At 39.7% G+C, this 21,376-nt stretch overlaps 1 protein-coding gene across 10 annotated transcripts in view; it reads right to left on the bottom strand.

The window, feature by feature from the left end:
* The window catches only part of AKAP13 (A-kinase anchoring protein 13), a 342,139-nt gene that overhangs the window by 215,865 nt on the left and 104,898 nt on the right, over positions 1 to 21,376 (bottom strand). For 9 of the 10 annotated variants that reach the window (XM_068557256.1, XM_068557275.1, XM_068557264.1 and 6 more), the window contains exon 2: positions 13,472 to 13,511. The exons of the other annotated variant lie outside the window; for it this stretch is intronic. In XM_068557256.1, coding sequence (XP_068413357.1) covers positions 13,472 to 13,511 — 40 coding nt within the window. The remainder of the gene's footprint in view (positions 1 to 13,471; positions 13,512 to 21,376) is intronic. 10 annotated transcript variants of the gene reach the window in all.

The following is a 21,376-nucleotide window of genomic DNA, read 5'->3' as shown; positions in this document are numbered from 1 at the left end:
TCTTGCCAATTCTGTGTTCAGTGATGTGGCATTGATACCTTGAAGTCAACGATGATGGGTATATTTACACCACTGAAATTGGCAAATGCTACAAATCAGGGTTTGGTTTGGTTTTTTCTTTTTAACCGTCACATCATTGAGAACAGATCAGTAAAAGGGAAGAGGGGGAAAGTAAGAGAATTTCCTTAGGGAGGCCCAATCAAGAGAGGTCACTGCTTACACGGAGTAAGAGTGGAGGAGTAAGAGAAAACCCTAGGCAAGTACAAAGCATCTCAGGTATAGACAACAATGCTGCCATAGTTCTGTTCCCAAGAGTTCAACAGAATCACCACCTTAATTTGTTTTCTAACTTTCGGACTTGGCTTATAACTTGTTACCATACCACAGTAGTTAAGAGGATGGTCTCTGCCTGAATCACAGTATGGCACATCACTTTGCAGCTGTTTAACCTGGGGTATACTAAATTCTCTGCCATAAGAGAGCAACAATCACACTTACCTCATAAGGTTGTTTTAAGAATTAAATGACTGATAAAAGCAAAGCACCTACAGCAGTGCATTGCCACATAATAAATGTTCAATAAATGATAGTTATAATGTACTGTACAGCATGATGACTACAGTTAACTAGTTAACAATACTGTATTGTTCATGTGAAAGTTGCTAAGAGAATAAATCTTAAATGTTCTCATCACAAGAAAAAATCTGTAACTATATGTGATGGATGTTAACTAAACTTACTGTGGTAATCATTTTGCAATATATACATATATCAAATCGTTATGTTGTATACCTCAAACTAATACAATGTTATATGTTAAGTATATCTCAATAAATTAAAAAATAAATGATAGCTATTATTATTTATTTACCAGAATGTAAGCCCCATGAGAACATGTTTTACTCACTGAGATATTCCCTTTGTCTAGAATAATAAGTAGCAGGTGCTCAAAACACATATTTGAAAAGAAAGAAAAGGAGACCCCAAAACTTTAATAGTAGTTATTCCTAGGTAGTAATTGAAGCCAATTTTAATTTACTTTGTGCTTTGGTTTTCCAATTTTTAAAAATAAAGATGGATTATTTTAAAAAGAAAAAACTTACTTTTAAAAATAATCTGCTCACTTATAAATTACAAAGGGAAAGACAGAAACCTGGCACATACCACATGAATCAAGTGATCAAAAAAGTTAACAACACAAATAATGAAACGAACTAACATCACATGTCTTCTGATCCCACCCACTGAGAACACAGCATCACTTAGTGTTCCTAACAAAAATGCCATAACCTCAACCTAGTCAGAAGAAAACATCAGACAAACCCAAATTGAGAGGCCTTCTATAAAAATTAAAAAACAAACACACACAAAAAAACTGGCCTGTACTCTTCCAGAATGTCACTAATGAAAAACAAAGGCTGAAGTACTATTCCAGATTAAGGAGACTGAAAAGACTTTCCAACTAAATGCGATACGTGATCCTGGGCTGGATCCTGAACAATAAAAACAAATTGCTATTAAGGACATTAATGGGACAAGTGTCCAGATTTGAATGAGGTTTACACATTTAACACTGTACTAATGTTAAAATTTTCCTGGTTTTGGTAACTGTGCTGTGGTTATGTAAGAGAATATCCTTGTTCTTAAGAAATACACAATGAAGTATTTGGGGTAAAGGAGCATGTCTACAAGTTACTCTCAAATGATTCAGGGTTAAAAATGAGAGATAATGATTAAGCAAATGAGGCAGAATGTTAACAGTTGGTGAATCTGGGTTTAGGGTATATGGGATTTCTAACTTTTCTGTAAACTTGAGATTATTTTAAAATAAGAAGTTTCCAAGAAAAAATTTTTCAAATAATTTATATGATCAGATATTCAAAGTTAAAAGGTGCAAAATTAAGTTACATTTCTGAGGCTAATTTTTATATCTTGCAGACATAAATATTTAGTACAGATATTCTGGCAAGATCCCAGAATGATGAAGTTATAACAATAACTAGCTTTTATTCAAGAATCTTAAAGGAGGTTTACAGGTCTTCCCAAATCAATTTCCCAGTTTGCCAAAATGACAAGATTTATACCCAACAATCATAAGGGAAAAGTGAAACAAAGAAAGTAAGTAATACTAAGTAAATACTGAGCATTACTCCAAAGTATTATCTTCCCATGAGGTGGTAAATATTATAGTACCAAAAGAATAACTCCAAAGTGAGTCCTTGTATAATTCAGATATTATATGCATCCATGCAATTAGCTTCATTCTCGCCTTTAAATATAAGAGTACAGGTAACTGGCATGTCATTTTGCATAATCATTTCCTAAAGCAACCAAAGATTGACAGTCAGCTATAGCTTTTCCACTGTCTGAAATGCAAAGTCTATCCTTTGGAAACGCAGGGCAGCTAGTTTTTAATTTCATTAAAGCCTCACACCACAGAGGGACACCCAGTAGCAATGAGCATACCTAATGCTCAGATCTTGGTCACTGATACCATTCCTCACTAAAAGGAACCAAGACTGCTCAAAGAAGTGGCTGTTTCCAGGTCTAGGTCAGGATATGTACAAGATGAGACTCGAACATCTTGTTTTGACAGAAAATAAGGAAACTGACAGAAAATAAGGGAACAAAACATCTTGTTTTGACAGAAAAAAAGGATGGGGACATGCTGCCATGCTGCACATTGACGTAGCTTCCTCTGGCCAAATCTGGGACCAATTTTAGACCAAATTGCCAATTAAGAACAGTAATGAATTATAAACAATAAAAAAAATAGGAAGTCATGAATCTATATTAACAATAGACAGAAAGAGGAAAAGCGAGAACTCTTATGTATGGTGGAATGATGAAGCCTGACAGTCAAAGTGGGAAAAGTGCTGAAGTAGTAAAACTATCATTTTGCAATTATAATGGTAGAAATTGATTCCAGCAAAAATTTTCAATGAATGCTCAACTTAGGGGGAAATTCTGATGAGTAACAAGATATGTCTTAAATGTGTCTGCCCCCAGACTTCTAACAAGTTACAAGGAAGAAAAAAAGCAGTATTTATTCAGGGACTAAATCTACCAAAACCTTGACCAGATAATCAAAATAAACATCCTCAGTAGAGATAAATGAATACTGTGTGCCTCCAGATGTGATACCCTGAGAAGGACATAAAATTACCTATGCATTACTCTGACCAGAAACACAAAACCTCAATCTAACCACGAGGAAGCACGAGACAAATAAAAAATGAGAAACGTTCTATTAAACAGGAGAGGGGTACTGTGTTCTTCAAAATGGTCAAGGCCATAAAAGATAAAGAGAGGCTGTGGACACGTCCCATATTAAAGAAGGCTAAAAGAGACATGACAACGAAAAACAGTAATTAACCCTACTGTGATTTATAAGAGAGAAGCTCCAGTCTTAGAAAATTCAGACTGAAGCACTTCAGGGATAAAAGGCCAGGATATACGCACCTTACTGACAGATAGTAAAGGAAACACTGTGGGTGTATATAGGTTTTTAGCTAGAGAGTGCAAATGATAAATCAAATGGGGTAAAATGTTAACAGGTGTAATCCTGAGTAACTAATATTTGGGTATTCTTTGTACTGTTTTTTTACCACTTTTTATAAATTTGAAATTATTTCCGCACATAAAGTTTTAAGAACATAAAGGAAAAAAATGTTTAATTCAAAAGGCTTTAAAGGGCTTAAGGAACCCTGGGGATATGTTATGCTCTATCAACACAGATGTGGACAAAGCTCTATACCAACAGCAAACTTTGTTTGTAAAGTTCCGTTGGCGCTCCACCCCAGGCTGGGAGCATAGAGCCTGTCCTCACCCCTGTACAACTGTCTCTTACCCAACAACAGAGAAAAAATACTTAATACAACGCAGCAACCACTTTAATCACAAATTAGTATTCTATAAACAATAAACACGACAGGAGATTGGTGACGGGAGAAAGGGACACACAGGCTCACTACAACCATTTTCTGCAGGTCGGAGGCAGAACCAGCTGCTCTGCAAACACTGCAGGGTGAGTATCTTTACCCCTGCTTTGGAGATGAGAAAACTGTAACCCAGAGGATTTTTAATGTCTTGTCTAAGAACAAAGCTAGAAAGGGCTAAAGCTGGGATTCAAACCCAAGTAGGATTCCAAAGTCTGTATTCTTTCCACAATTCTGACACTAAGGTTAAGTGCAGGAGACAGAGTTAAGTGGCAGAAAGGAGAAATGTGCAAAGAGGCAATTATCAGTAGAAGAAACACATGTTCAATAGCAAGCAAGTGACAGACACCAAAAGGTCTATAGGTAGAACAGGGGTACTGTATTCTTCAAAATGGTCCAGGCCATAAAAGAGAAAGAGAGGCTGTGGACACGTCCCACATTAGGTAGGAAGAAGGAAGAGGGTGCTGAAAACAAGGGAGACAGAAGTATCCAGAGGTGCTGAAGGAGAGATCAGGCAGGAGACATGCTTACATTTGGGGTAAACTCAAACCTAGGCACACCGGCTGCTTGGACCCAAGGATGTGTGACAGAGCCAGAGTGTGTTTAATTGTACGCTCAGCCCACTACATCGTACATACTTCTCATCACCATCTGAAGCCTATGGAAAGCAAGAACTGTGTCCTTTCGGGCACTTCACACAATGCCTATGTAGCAACAGGAAGCTTTTCAATAACTATATGAATGAACAAAGGTAGCAGAGATCAGTTTACGTAGCATATTAATGGCAAGCCAAAAGATTCATACTTGAACCTGTGTGTAGGCAAGAAAAAAAAGCACAGCCTTGTGTGGTATGTACTGGGAGAAAACTGGAGGTCAAGGAGTGGAGGGTGACATGTTAAAAGCAGCAAATGTTCTAGAAAGGTTTATCTCACAGCAGTATCCTAAGAAGGAAAAAGAGAATAGAGGCAAGGAAATCATTTGGGGAAAATATTACAAGAACATAGTGTGAGGAAGCAAAATGGGCTTAAACTGCTATAGTACCAAGATGATCTAAAAAGAAATGTGAGAAAGGCATGTGGTTGAAAATAATTTGATGAAATATGATAATTGACGATGGCGGCTGAACAAAGATAGGAAGAGAGTAAACATTAAGCAACATTAACAGAAAAGGGAGTATCTCTCTAAGGAAAAAAGGGAGGGGGTATGGGAATGATTTGTGAGAAAGAGAATAATAAGCTCTAAATGTCAAGTTTCATCTACCAACAGGATGGGAAATTGTAGATATTACACACCCAAGAGGTAGTTAGCAGGACAGGCTGTCAGAAAAGGTCTGGGCTGGTGAGGCAGATCTGAGAGCCAACCTGCACTAAGTTAAGAAGTCCTGACCATCAATGAGGTCTCCATGGTAACAGAGAGCCAAGGACTAGACCCCGGGTTCCTGCATAGGGAGGGCAGGGAGAAACAAACCAAGCAAGGAAAAGCCAGCCAGATAAGAGGAGAAATCAGGGAACAGAGGATCAGTGATGCTAAAAGAGGCAAGGATTAAAGGACTTGCAGTTTTAAAAGGAATGGTTTTTAAGCAATCCTCAGAACACACAAGGGAGGAGAGATCCAAAGACAGAAAAGCAGCAAACTCAAGAACTGTTTCATTTTTCTCCAGCCTTAAATGGGTCTTCTCACAACATACTATTAATCTACCTATTCCTGTGCCTCAACCCCAGAAATAGGATCCTTTGGACCCAAAAGGAACTCAAACTCAAATGCCATCAAGAAAGATTATGAGACTTACTATATTTCTCTTTCTAAATGGCAGCCACAGTTGAGCCCTCTTTAGCCAAAAACTTAAAATACTTAGATTTTCTCACTTTGAGTATTCCAGAGAGCTCATAGCTAAAATAAATATCATTTCCTAGATTCATGATGCAGTTAATTTCCCACCATCTAAAATATCTCAAATTTCTCTTTATTTTAACCATCTTGTTAACAATACCCTCAGTAACTACAAAAAGTCTTTGGGGATGATAAGATCTAGGCAAAATATAACTGTTGATCTGTACTAATCAGGTAGAAAGCTAGACTAAATTAATGAAAGTTAAAGGACTTTCAAATGACTTATTGCTATCACATATAATAGGACTGCTAACCATTAGTATAGGGGCTATTTTGAAAATATGAATATTATACTAAACATTAATGTTATATGTAAATGAGCCTTAAAATATTTGAAAATATTTTATTACTTTAAACACTTCCTTTAGTTTATTTTACTTTGTTATTTCATAATTTTTTACTGCTAGTATAAAATTTTTATTCTAGTCCATCCATCAAGTAGATAAGTTAAATAGCTGAAAGATATTTAACAGCCCAATATTAATGTGTTCTTTACCTTCCTTTCTGTTCTGTTCCCATTAGCAAAGCCTTAAGTTATTCATCCATTCATGCTAAACAAGCACAAAGTGCCTCTATTTAATATAGTTTGTCTCTGCTATGAACTGGTACTAGAATTATAAATACTTCCTGTTGCCTGCCCTCCAGAAGCCTAGACAGACGTGCATATAGACGGAATACCACCGGGTAAGTGCTATAATTAGCATAAACACCCAGCGTCTCTAGGTGCAGAGGAGGAGATGGGTGCCCAAAGTTTGCCTTCTGGGGTATACTAGGAAAGCCTCTGTGGAGAAATGGCTGTGCCCAGTGCTGCTCATGGCTCAGGACAGATCGCCCCAGGCAGGAACATGCCTTCTGAAAGCTTAGCCATTTACAGTGAAGTTGGGGAAGAGACTATCTTGTTCATCTTTGACTATCTAGTTGATCTTTGTACACTCAACATCTCTTCAAAGGGCCTGACATACAGCAAGGGCTCAGTGTTTGCTGGGCTGAGCCAAAAACACTTCATCCTTTTAAAAAACAAAATGTAAAATGCTACAAATAAGCCAAACACTAAGTTTGGCTTGCTTATCACTTCCTTCACTTAACTAAAGATTGGTTGAGCATTTGGGTAGGATACTACAGTAGATACTGAGGATATGAAGACAAGACAATTTCTGCTCTCTTGGAGTTCACAGTTTTTCAAGGGAGAAAGAGACACATAAAGCAATAATTCAGCCACAATAATTTTGCTGGAAAAGCAAGGTTCAGGTACTGTAGGAATTAGAGGAAGCACTGGACACAAGACTGAGCAAAAGTCAGGGGAGGGAGGCTTCCCACAGGGTCATCTCAAACACAGGCCACTGGAAGGAGCCAGAGGAACAAGAACTCCCTCTGAAAGAGATGGTGGTTGCAATGAGTGGACAGGGGTGTGGGAGGAGGTGAAAGAGGCTACAAACTAAATGAATCCAAAAATCATTCAGGAAACAGCTGCCAGATCAGAGGGGTTTTAAACACTGGATGTAATGAAGCTTAAAAAAAAAGAAAAAAAAAATATATATATAATATTAGCAAACCTCAAAGAAATAGCAATCTTGTATTTCTATCTTTGTGAGCACCCCAAAGTGCAGTTCCTTGGACTTCTTTACACTGGGATTCATTCAAAAGGAGAATACCACAAACTTTAATTACAGAATGACACAAGAGTTACATTTGTGCTGCCTAATTTACTGGAGTGTTCTAGGTAGGGAAATAAAAGGCAAATTTATAAGGCACAGTCATGGCAAAGTAGTACCCTGAGTGCCTTTAAGATAAGAACTAACATAAATGCATGATGTTGTTGCCATCAGGCTAAAAACAGAAGACTTACCAGAAAGAAAAAAAAATCCCAAACCCAAATCACTGGACAGGGCTGTTCGGTTCTGCTGGCTTTTTAATATTTCCCCAAAGTAACCTGTATGGTTCTCAGAGTGGCTTCCATTTTCTGGGCAACTAACACCATCACAAAGCACTAGCACACATACACGGGGGGGGGTGTGTGTGTGTGTGTGTGTGTGTGTGTGTGTGTGTGTGTGTGTGTGTGTGTGTGTGTGTGTGTGTGTGTGTGAGAGAGAGAGAGAGAGAGAGAGAGGGAGAGAGAGGGAGAGAGAGAGAGAGCGCACAAATGTGCCCACACATACACAAATCAATATTATTTAGCATCCACTATTTCTTCAATGTAACATGTTACTCACTAACAGAGTATCTGCCACCACAAAGGGTAGTGAAGTAGGAAAAAACGCTGGCACGGGAGTAAGGTCAGAATCACTTAATAGCTAAGTATAGCTGGTTGTTTTATAGACCTGATAAATAACCACTTGAAACTCATTTTGTTTGTCGGCAAAATGGGTTTATTCATTACAATATTTATTGATCATCAAACATGTGTCAAACACTGTTAAGAATTAGGGAATAAACATGAAAGAGACAAGGCTTCTGGCCTCATAGAGCTTATGTTTTAGCAGGTAAGACAACCAAATTACAAAAAATAACATCAGGGGGAAAGTTCTATTACAAAGAATAAGACAGCGTAAGGGATTAAGGCGTGTCTGAAGTGGGCGTGAGAGACTGCTTCAGGTAGGCTGGTCAGGAAAGGCTACCACAGGCTAAGTCACATTTGAGCAGAAACCTGAACGAAGAAGCAAGTTACAAGTGTTCGAGGCCGAGAGAACAGCAACTGGAAGACAAGTATAAACTTGGCATGTATACAGAACAAAGGTCAGTCTGGAAGAGCAAGTGAATAACACTGGATGGGAGATGAGGATGGAATTTGGATTTTTTCCCGAGTGTGATGCTAAGCCACTGGAAGGTTCTAAAAAGAGTGACATAACCTGATTCACATTTTAAAAGAATCGCTGTCGTTCCCTCTCCTTGGAAAGACTTCATCCTTTGTCTGCCTAGTCCACGCCTACACGCTTTGAACAACCATGGCCCATTTGAGGAGTAACATGCTATGGCTTGAGCACAGAGAACAATAAGCAGGAGACGAGTTCACAAAGAAATGCCAAGGACTCTGGCCTTTATACTGGTGCAAGGGGAGCCATGGAAGGCTTAACAACATTACTTCCCCCGTGTACTTTCTACACGTTGTTGAAAGATCAAATAAGAAAATCATAAACAACTTTTATGTAACATTAATGATTATTCTTCAAATGTCCCCTTATCAGTGAGGTCTTCCCTGACCATCCTAAATGAAATATGGAACTCCCCCGCCCCAACTCTCCTTAGCTCGCCCTGTGTTTTTTCCCCATAGCAATTTTTACTCTCTGACGCATATATATTTACGTTTATGTGTGTACATGAGTTTGTATATACACACTCAGTGTATATTTTACATACATATCATATACATAAAATTCTAAGAGTATATATTTATTTACATATTGCCCTGATTCCGTCTTCTCCTCCCAACTATTATGTAAGCTTCATGAGGTCAGGGAGCACATTTGCTTTACTCAATGCAATAGCATGGCCTAAAAGTATAGCTGGTTGTTTTAAGTGCTCAATAAATGTTGGATGAATGAATGAATGAATGAATTCCTAACTGGACCTTCTTCCTGTGAACAATCTGCGTCTCTCTCCTCAACCCATTTAAACACTTAAGATGACAACATGAGAAATTAAAAGACCGTAAATCTAACGCTCTGGCTATGCCAAATTTTTAGCTCCGTGGTCCTTAAACAGTCACGTAAAATATAGCTAAGGCTCAAAAGGGCCAGTGACGAGAAGAGAACAAAACAGCATCGTACCTGTTTTTTAACCCTAGGGACTTTACCCATCTCTCTCTTAAGTGGAAAAATATTCAGGTACTCTTCCACTCCCCTCCAGACTGGCCAGCAAAGCCCTTTTCATAACGCTTTCCTTGAAAGATGTCTCAAAGCACCTCAAGTAACATAAACAAAGTCAACTGTGAAATTCATTAATTTGGGGCATAAACTAAATTCATTCCATACAAGCAGATTTTGGTTGATTTCAATGTTAGAAAACAAGTAACCATTTTATTTGACATTTGAAGTTAGTTTTTATTTCAACCAGGCTAATCTTTTGCCAGATGTAGATATGGGTCAGTGAAATCCCTATAACCTGCCTTCATTTTTAATCAAATATGTCTATATTCCAGCCAAAAAGCATTCCCCTTCTCAATGAAAAACTATTATTTTAAATACTACTACTACTAATTATGATCAAAATTCATATTGTCTTCCAGCTTCATAATTTTGCAACACTAAGATATACACAAATACTTAAAGATTTCCAAGCACCACCTATTTGGTCCATTAAAATAAAGCCAGCAGATGGCGCTCAATGAGTCTGTAGAGTGCTCTGCATGGAATGGTTTTAGGAACTATCCTCTGTAACAGGGAAGAATCTTGAAACTTCAGCTGGAAAAGGAATCAAAATTACAAAGAGTTTGGAGATCATTTAATGTATGGTCCCCTTAATGGAAAGTGTTCCTTAAAAATAAGAGTTTTTTAGAATTCTAAGAGTATGAGCTTTTTGTTTCAATGTACAACCCTGCCTCTCAGTCTATTCTTGTTAATAAGCAAAGCTAAATTGGTTGAAGGGGGTTAGCTGGTGGCTTTAAAAAGCAGCCTCACCCTCTCACAAATGTTTCACGGCTCTCTGGAACTGCTAGAGTAATTAGGTCAACACTTAAAGAGACAGTCCCCCTCTGCTAACAGGACCAGATATTTGGTTAAAATGCAGAGACCATAAGGATTTTTATTAATTCTTGACAGAATATTCCTCTCTTCCTTCTCTGCCCTCCCAGAGAGCAGATGATTCAAGTGGGGGACATTCTATAATTAAAATCTATCAGCTTGACTTCTGTTCCACCCATCTCCCATACTTATCCACCTAGCTTCCTTGGATAGTCCCTGGTCACTGTTCTTTGTTTTCCTCTCAAGTCATCTATGAAATTGGGTCTCCAGGCTTCCAGGCTAGCCCTTCACACAGTAGGAGGCTATAGAAGAGTCTCCTAAATACGATCTGATCAAGTTACTCCCCTGAAACTCACGGACGGTCAACAGGATAACATCCTAACTCGGGAGCGCGTCCCTTCCACCGGCGGCAGACAAGGCCCCCACAGCCTGGCCCTTGCTAACCTCCCCAGCCGCGCCTCCCTCCCGGAGCCTCTCCCCACACACTCACCACCATCATACCAAACCAGGAGGACGCCAAGAGGCTGAAGCCCCACTCTTACTACATGTCTCACTCACTACCTGGCCATGCTGCTCCCTTTACCTGTCACATCCTCCTCTCACCTGACTGATGACTGGCCCAAGAGAGGACAGCATGAAACAAGCCCTGCCTTGCTTTCCTGAGGAGACACCTGGGCTCTTTCCTCAGGGGAAAGGCCTCCTTACCTGACCTAACACACTATGCCTCACTCACTGCATGTAGGTCAAGGTCTCTCCAATCCCTCCCCTGTCTGTGCAACGGGCATGTGTCCGGGCAATGCCTCAGGAGGGAAACCCAGCTTGTCAAGTTGAACCACACCTGCTCAGATCTCATTCCTGGCCCAGAATACAACAAACCGTGAGACCATGAAAAGAGATATTCAAAGCTGGCCGGTGGGGACACTGTCAACTACACCAAGATTAGGAGGGAAGATGCAAATACAGAACGGGAGGCATCGCTTTGGGAGGCAAGCTCACTGGCCTTGAAGTCGCGCGACTCAGAACACCAGCTTCAGTTGTCACCATCTGTGTGACTTCTAGGAGCCACCTCGAGTCCTTCTGGGGAACCACTAGGTTGTAAACTCCACAAGGGTAGAAGCTGTGTTAGGATATCCATATATTTGAAGTGCCTGAAATAATTTAATAACGGCTCTTTCATCAAGTGCTCACTATAAACCAGCACCACTTCAACTGCCTTACACAGATTAGGGTTACTATTTAATCCCCTTAAGTACTAGTATTTTAACAAGTATCTAGCATACAGCAGACACAGAATAAATGTCCCCACTCATTCGCAAGTAAATAAAAATATCCCCCATTTCAGAATCTCCATGTTTTTACTTTCCTTTATACTTTCTTCTCGTAAAATATATTATTTCTCAAACAAGGCAAAATAAAGTAATAAATTTTACTATTTTGGGGTTTTATTTAATTATGGGTGAAGGATTTCAACTGGATGGCAAAATTGGCTTTATGACACCTTCTGAAAAGCAGCCATAAAGGAAGGGAGAAAGAGTTAAAAACTTGATTAGTTTTAAAGGTAAATTATAAAGCTTTCTTAAAGCTGGTTAAGCTTTCTAACTGATAACAGACAGTTATATGGGCATTAAACGATCCATAATACTTGAAAACCATAAAGTAGTAAGAAGAAATATTCTGCCATTTCAGATGATAGCAACATTTTTCTTATCCAGCCTTACTGGTAAAACCATTGCACATAAATATCCAGAATTTGTTTGTTTGTTTGTTTTTTTAAGTTTTCGTTTTAAAGTGTCAAAATTTTAGAAGGAAATAAATTAGCTTTATGAAAATCTAACTAAGGTGCATTACACATTTCCTGGCCTTCTTAAATGCGGACAGGGAAGGGCAGGAGTGGTAACTGAGCAACTCCCATGTGCTAGGATCTCTATATGTGGGGACAACAGTATTTAACGGTTGAAGAGTAAACGATGTATGTGAAGCATTTCTCAAAGAACCTCGTACTTAGTAAGTATTCAGTAAGTGCTAGATATTGTTGTCATTTTAAAAATCACGTTTAACCCTCACAAAAACCCTGTAATACAGGTATTACCCTGCTGAATTTTACAAATGAAGACTCTTAAGGCTCCTACAGCTGGTTAGTACTACAGCAGGAATTTAAAACCATATCTACTTGACACCTACAAAGGAGTCACTTTTCTCTACACAGGTTCTCCAAGTGTTGTCCCAGAACCAAAAGTATCACCCGGAAGCTTGTTAGAAATGCAAATTCTCAGCTCTGCCCCAAGCGGAGTAAATCAGAAGCTCTGGAGCTGTGTGGCCCAGCAATCTGTGTGTTAACAAGTCCTCCAGGTGATTCCCATGCAGGTTCAAGTTTGAGAACCAGTAGCCCGCACTGCACTGTACCCCACTGCAATGGTTATCACAGAAGGTCTAGTGTCTGTCCCCAAATGGTTTCCCTTCTTTCCAAACAATTCCACTTTTCACTGGCTCCTTCTGCCTTCAATAATCCCGTCAATACCTTTATTTTACAAATCCTCAGCAACAGCCCACTTCTTCCCACACCATGCAGGGTAAGAGCCGACACACAGTAGCAGTACACTGACATCGGGAGCCCGGCTCCTGAAGTAAGAAAGGTTAGTGTGAACTCCAACTCTATCCCTTACTAGATGCACGACCTCAGCAACTGGCTGAAGCTCTCTCGCCCTATTTCCTCACCTTTTAACATACAGAAGACAACAGTTATCTCATGAGGTTGTTAGCGTGATTAAATGAGAAAATGAAAGGACATATAGCATAGTGGGCAAGTACCAGAAGGTATTCAATAAATGGAGGCTCCACAGACATGGAAAACAAACTTGTGGTTACCAAAGGGGAAGGGGGTGGGAGGTAGGGGCGGGATAAAACAGGAATTTGGGATTAACAGACACACACTACTATACATAAAATAGATAAACAACAAGGACCTACCGTATAGCCCAGGGAACTATGTTCAATACCTTGTAATAACCTATAATGGAAAAGAATCCGAAAAAGAATATATATAGTATGTACATGTGTGTATATATATGTATGTGTATATGTACGTATGTATGTATACGTATAACTAAATCATTTTGATGTACACCTGAAACACTGTAAATCAACTATACTTCAATTAAAAATTAATATTTTAAAAATGGAGGCTCTTAGGATTACCATTTTAATACAACATGCATTTCTGCTGCCTTCTACTGCATACACATAAATTACAGCAAATGAAAAATCAAGACCACAACCCCATAATCAACAGGAAGACTGGAGCTGGAATCTCAACACACCACTTCTTAAAATGCCCACTTTTGTCTCATAATAAAGAAGACCCACTTCTAATTCTGAGACCTAGTAAGACATGGACAACCTATAATCATACCCATACATGTGGCAAGGATCAAAGAACCAATTGTATGGAGGTCTGGAAAATGAGGATTTGTGGAGAAGAGACACTGGCTGTGAGAAACACCCACGGTAGCAGCTCCTTAATATCATGCTGCCTGGGATCCCTTAACCACACAAGATAGGATGAACCAGACAATGTTGGCAAAACCTAATAAGCTTTAATCAAAGTAGAATTTAAGAATGCAGGAAGTGACCAAGAGGAATTCATAGTCATGAGGGTAAGTTAAGATCACCCCTGGCCTTTTAACTAGTTCAAGAAGATGACAGGAATGGCAGAAAATAAGTCCACAATCAGATTGGTGGATCCCATGGACCAAAAAAGGAATGTACCACTGCCTGAGTAGTAAGATAAAACTCACATTTCCTTCTGTGGACATAACAAAGAGAGACAGCTGAAAATTCCATCCTAGCTGCCAGATGCTCTGTATGTCACACGGGGTCGGCAGTTAATCCAAACACAGAGCTTTGTGAAGGGCTCCAAGGATGCACAAGGGCCAATAGCTCTCTTTTGGTTTAAAAAAGGATAAACAAGCAAACAAATCTCTGAGAGTACAGATGATGTTCTCTATACTTAAAGATAAGGACCCACATAAAAGGAAACAATCAGAATCTCTGGAGGAGAAATGAGTAGGAATGAGAAAAAGTACTAAAGATGCACATCACCAGTTCACTAATCAATCAATAAATTAGTGTACCTCTCAGAAGAATCTGATTTCTACATCCCTGCTGATATAAATATATTCCTAATGTTCTATCTGTATGGAGCTATTTTCAGATTTTTGAATTACAGATTCACTGGGGGGGATCTGTGAATCTACCTAACAGTTTCATCTCAGATGGCATAGCAAATTCCAAAGAGGGCAATAAAGATCTTTAGTCTTATAATTTACTTACTAAAACTTTATTTTATTTTTTTTTACTGAAGTATAGTTGATGTACAATATTATACAAGTGACATGTGTACAATATAGTGATTTACAATTTTTAAAGGTTATACTCCATTTGCAGTTATAATAAAATGTTGGCTATATTCCCTGTGTTGTACAATATATCCTTGTAGCTTATTTTATACTTAATAGCTGTACTAAAACTTCAAAATATAAATCTTACTCAGTTTCCCTATCTGTAAAGTAAGAAAACAATTCCTCCTAATTCACAGGTTTGTCAAACCAATAAAATGAGATCAAGTACAGAAAGAAGCAAACACAGAGAGTTCCAAGTAAAGAGCCCATACACAACACAGAAGTATTCAACTATTTGGGTTGAAATTCAGTTTTCATCAAGTATCATTCCCAAGTTTTCCTAGAGGCCCCATCTCAGGGGTCAAAGTGACCCTTTGTCACTGGTTCCAGGTCACAAAGTCCCCTATGTTGTTTGATCTCTTGAGTGGCCTACCCTTCAGGGTCATAAGTTTTACCCCCCCACCCCCCGCCAAAAAAAAATCTCATGTTTGACTAATCAGACATTTATAACCATCCATGCACGCAGCAAAGCTCTTTCCCAAACAGCTGTAAGTCTATTATATTTAATCAAAAACACTGAGAACCTATTATGTGCAAGGTACTGTGACAGAAGCTGAAGTTAAAGTGAGAGCAATAAAAACAACAACTCAAGTATAAAGTCTCTGTACTCAAGATGGACACAGTAAATGAAAAAAGGCATGTAAGCAAAAGTGCAATCATTTAAAGTGCTTGAGGTGTTATAGTAAAGTCTGTACAGAGTAGCTGGGGCCTGGAGAGAGGAGTGATAGATTCCACAGGAGGCTGAAGGTTCAGGAAGGGCTCCATAGAGACAAATGACAGAACTGCATACTGAAAGATGAGCAGTTTTCTTTGTTGTGTGGTGGGGGTGGTGGAGAGGGTTTACTGTATTTCAGAGAGAGGGAGAGATGCAAAAACTGTTTCACCTGGCTGAAGGCTAGCACACACAGAGCTGTTAACTGGTTTCCCTGCAGTACCACTGACTCAGCATAGGGTCCATGGCTAAACTCCCAAGTGCTGACTTCAAAATTTTTAAAATTCATTGATGCCGTCCAGAAATCAATTACAGAAGCCTGTTTACAACACCATTCCAAAACCCAGGTGCTCTTATGAGTTCCATTTGCATCATGAACTGCTCTGCTAACTAACTATAAAGCAGATCTGGCTTTAATTATTCACAACCACACAAAGAAGAAATCATGAGAAATCTTAAATGACATAAAAATACTGTGAAAAATAATGCAAAGTATTAACTCCCTTAATTGAAAATCACTACCACCTCCTGCTAAGAAATAAGCAGCCCTGTGTTCAATATTGCACACCTTGACGTTATTTTGAATCAATAATCTAGTAATAATTTACTCAGGAATCCACCATAGATCCATCCATTTGAAACAATATCCTACTTAATGCATATCATTTCCCATATATCTCCAGTCAACCACTGCTGATGGGTTACCTTAACAGTCAGCCATGTTGGAAGATCTAAATCTACCCAAGATGCTCCAATTTAATTCATACGAAAGGGGCTTTTAAAACTATCCTTTTTGTTCACTTGGTTCATGCTTAAACACTGGGGTGCATCAGAATCATCTGGAGCGTTTATTTAAAAGTAGTTTGTAGGGCTCCACCCCAAGCATTCTGATTCAGCAGATCTGGGTTGGGCGTGAAAATCTGCATTTTTAACAAGTTTCTAATGATGTTCACACTGGTGGTTAGGCACCACACTTTGAAAACCAGTGCTCTAGAACAATTCAGTTGAAAGTCAGTCCGGGTAACTCCTCACACCAATGATTGCTGTGAGTGAGCAAACAATGTTTATAGGATCTCTGTCTTACAGTTGAAAAAGCATGGCAAGTGGAATTCAGTGCTAAAAGCCAACCTCTAAATGTAGAATGTGATATAAGCATCAGGCTTCGAGTTCCCAGGTTAAGAGAGGGTGGTAGCAATTTGAGGGACTGGTAGTGAAACCATCCTTACTTAGAGAGACTAGACAGAAAGGGCAAGAGTTCTGAGTTCAAACCTCTGTTTCACCTCTTACTAGCTATTGTCCTTCATCTATAACATGGGCCTCACAAGGTTGAGGAGAAAATATACATAAGTCACCCTACGTGGAAGGTACTCAGTAAATGTTGTTCCCCTCCTCTTTCTAAGCAAACAAGGGAAAGAGCTGTCAACACAAGTGCATGTGCAGAGATGCAAGAGGAAGCCACACAATATGTTTATACACTTTTGCACTGGCAAAATAAAGGAGATGGGTCTCTTTTAAAAACTACCTATATATTTAAAGTTTCTATCCATCATTTGTGAAATATGCTTACACCATTTAATCCTCACTACCAACACCACCATCACCCCCCCCCCACCCCACTCCCTCCGCCATAGGCTGTTGTAAAGACACAGTTGTTCTCCCTCAGACTGCCAAGGCAGCTCCTCCCTCACCCACTGGTGCTACACCATTCTCCCTCTGCCTCTCACGGTAAAATCCTCGGTGTTCATATCTGTGGCTCTTTGATGCTTTCAGTCATTCTACCAAACAAAATCCATTTGTTCTTCGAACAGCTTATCCATCCTCACATCCATTCAGCGTGCTGTAACGGTGAATAGGCCCACTCACTTGATAGCCCCTCACTGCTCTTCCTCTGCTCCCCACACCTCTCCATCAATGTTCTTTGGGTAGTACTTTCATCATGTTACTATCTGCCTAATCAGAAGACCTCCAGTTGCTCTCTATCCTGCTTGTAAAATGCTATATCCCATCAGTGCTGGCCAACAAAATTTTCTGCAATGATGGAAATATTCTATATCCGCACTGTCCAAAATGGTAGCCACCAGCCACATGTGGCAACTGAGCACTCTGCAATGGAAGAACTGAATTTTTAATTTTATTTCGTTTAAATTAATTTAAATGGCTACATGGGGCTAGCAACTACTATACTGAACAGAGTAGATCTATACAATCTCATCTCCACGTATTCTCCCATGTGAACTGTCCTCTCCAGTCAAGCCAGATCCCTCACCACCACTGCTAACACCATGTCCATACCTTACTTCACAGACTGTGTTCCCTTCTCTCGCTCTGCTCTTCCCTTTCTCCACAGCCAAATCTGTCCAGGCTAACAGAGCCCCCATCTTTCCTGAAGGCTTCCCTATCATTTCTGCCAACATCTCATTCCTCTCCCTGCTATGAACCGTCACTGTGTAACCATCTGTATAACTCATCCAAGCACCTGAACAAGTACTGCTTGTGCTGTCATTAAACTCTTCAAGCATCTGAGCCCCGGTGAAAGAATCTATTCCTCTAAGACCAGGTCCTCCATTCACTAACAGGTGCTTCACAAATACTTGGTGAATGAGCTAAGGGTACAGAGCACTACATTTTGGTCTTCTTCGGACAGCAAAACTTCTCTTCACTAGAACCAAATGGAAAATTTAACTCCAGCCCCACTGCCCCATATCCAGATGCTTGGGAAACACCAAGTTATCATAAAGGCATCATGTAGACAGACCCTGAAAAGGCTGTGACCTCTATGTATCTTCATCTGCTCTGAAAATGCCAAGGAAAAATAAGAAAATGCTACCTGCAAATGCAAAATCTGTTAACTTCAAAGCACGTTTCTGGAGATGGATTAAAAAGTCCCAACAGAAGGAAACTGAAGCTCTTGCTCTGTAAAACCATCAAAAGCTAAATTGAGGAACACTTGACTTCCTTATTTCTTCTGGCACTAGTGACAAAGTTGTCATTATTTAAACACAGTCCTCAGATCTGGCTGGAAAGAGCCTCCAGGCTACAAAATGTTGGAGCTGACCCATCAGACATGTATTGTTAAGGCTAAGGTAGGTAATTCATTTAAGAGATCAGAAGGCTGATAAAGCTCTCTTTGTAAGAGAAAAATGCGAACACAGTAAGAGCCAAGCAAGAGGCATAGCCAGATTGGTTCAACTCCTGCTATGGAAACACATTTCCCAGGAAGAGATAAAATGTTGCTATTACCAAATAGGTCCTCTTCCCTGAAAAGAGGCAACTGAGAAGATTAAAGCTGGGGTAATTTAAATTCTGCAGCCCTTCACAGCTTTATTTATGCCAACTATACTTATGCAAGAATAAACTGTTTTAATTGCTCATTTTAAACCTGCTTCTTTCTGAGCACATCTCCACTTGCACTGTCATCTTCTGGTACTGTTTGGGCTCTGAGGCCACTTCTGATTAGCACACACACAGCATATTAATCCACTGCACAAAGTCCTCTTCACTGAGGCTGGACACAGAAGTCCGGAGTCAACAAGAATCCAATGTGATGGCAGGAAATCACTCTTAAGTTTTTCTCAAGATCTAAATGTGAGTCAAATGGAAAGGCTCTTCTGATTTCCCTTATTTAAATGGGTTTGGGAATCATTCACAGGATTTGAACCCTAGGTCCACCACAGCTGCAACCTCAGACAAGTCAGTTACCCCTTGGAACCCTCACTTCACTGGCTCTAAAGTGGAAATACGGACCAAATCTTTTGTCTCTTGTGAAGATTAATGAGGGAATGTGTGTAAGTGCCCACCAGGGTACCCTGCCAAGAAGAAGTTCTCAACCAATAGCAGCACCCTAAGCCACCTTTCCCTTCCTTGAGAAAACAGAGAGCAACATCACCTTAAGAGACGGACCCTATTCTAATAGAAATAGTTGTAATCACTGGATATTGTATTGCTTTGTTCATTTTAAATGAAGAAAGGAATCCAGTGCCAAAGATCTACCTTCCTATGATGTTCCTCTACTGTCAGGATGTTCCTGCCTCCTCCCAGAAGCAGTTATAGGCAAACACTCAGTGCTCAGGAAAAAGAGAAATGCGAAAGGACAGAATAAACCAGATCTGTTGGGGTTCTGGACATTTGTTTTGTAATTAGAATGGCTCTTCCCCTTGAAAATCTAATAAATGTGGGTTTCATCCCAATCATATGGCAGGTAATAAGTATCCCATACATAACCCTGCAGCACGCTTAGAACAGAATTTATACCTCACATTATCTCTCTGCTTCTAAAAAAGTATTTAGTTTGTAAGGTAAAAAAAAAAAATGCCTTTTGGTTTTCCTGAAGGAGACCTAGAGATGTGTTCAATAGTCCACAAATCTTGGGGACACCAAAAAAAAACACAAGTTTATAATTGAAGGATCTGAGAAATGAACCCCAAGTTTTTCCTCTTTAAATGTGTCCTTATGGTCATTTTAGTTAGTGAATCATCAGCGTCCAATATAAACCTTCTGAGTCAGTGTTAAGAGTCACAACCATCCATTCTGGAGTGTCATTAACCATAAAGTGCCCAATGCCCACTGGAACACTTTGGCAACCAGTAAGGACATTATTCTAATACAGAAAAGCATCAAAGCCCTGCAGGAGCTGCACTTTACAAGAGAAATGCCTCACTTACTGTTCAACGGCCTTGATCTTCCCTTCCTTTCACTGGTCCAGGGCTAAAAAGCCACCCACCCTCCTGAAGATAAGTACCTGACCAAGTAATTCACCAGGATGGCTATTACTGGACTTGCCTACATCCAAAGTTACAACCCATATTTTATTTTTACTCTTTTTCTACTGAAGAGGGATTTCAATTAGTAACTGTAAACTACTCTCCAATGTGTCTACAGCCCAAAAGACATTCTAATCCTTACCTGTTCTACTTTGAAAAAGAGTTCAATGCTATCTTTTCAAATATTCCTCTCTTCTTCAGCGTTCCCACGGCTACCTTTTTTCCTCTTACTTAGCCCATTCACCACCAGACTTGCACCACAACTTCTCTGTGTATGTACTCTGAATCTTAAATTCAAACCACTGCCTCCTGCACACTGGCTGGGCTAATTATTTGCAGATCCTGCTAGCTGACCAGATCTATCACAACCCCTATGAAACTTCAGGCAAATCCCTCAATCTCTCTGTAGCTCAGTTTCTTCACTCTTCCCGCAGAGTGAGCTCAACCACCCCGAAAATACAATGATCCCTATGACTCATCAAATTGTTCTCCAGTCCTGACCTCTCCTACAAAGTTCATCCCCACACGCAGCAGCGCTGACTGTGGGACAATCACTTGGGTGCATCATCACAACTTTTCCTCCAGAAAAGTAAAGTGATGAGAGGAGAAAGGAAGTGACTTTCTCTGGAATAATCCGGATCTCCTTATTCTTGACCCCTATTGTCTCCTTGTGCCTTACAGACCTTCAGGTTTGGCCTGGCCACATTTCTTCTAGAATTAGCCTGAGGCCTGAGATAAGAGGCACCCAAAGACCCTTTCATCCTCCTCCTTCAGAAGTTTAAAAATCTTTCATCCCCTTCAGCTGTTAGTCTGGGGGAGGATTTATTTACTGTTGCTAGTGTCCAGTTGCTAGGTTGCTAGGTCTCCTAGTGCTTAGTGCGTGGGGGTGGTGGTAGGGCCTATTTTGTTTTATAAATACCAACCTTTGCTTCCTGTGCCTGGC

This window comes from Eschrichtius robustus, chromosome 1 (assembly GCF_028021215.1).
Source record: "Eschrichtius robustus isolate mEscRob2 chromosome 1, mEscRob2.pri, whole genome shotgun sequence".
Classification (NCBI taxonomy): Eukaryota; Metazoa; Chordata; class Mammalia; order Artiodactyla; family Eschrichtiidae; genus Eschrichtius; species Eschrichtius robustus.
The sequence above is the reverse complement of the archived record's forward strand: the minus strand, read 5'-3'. Positions and strand labels throughout refer to the sequence as shown.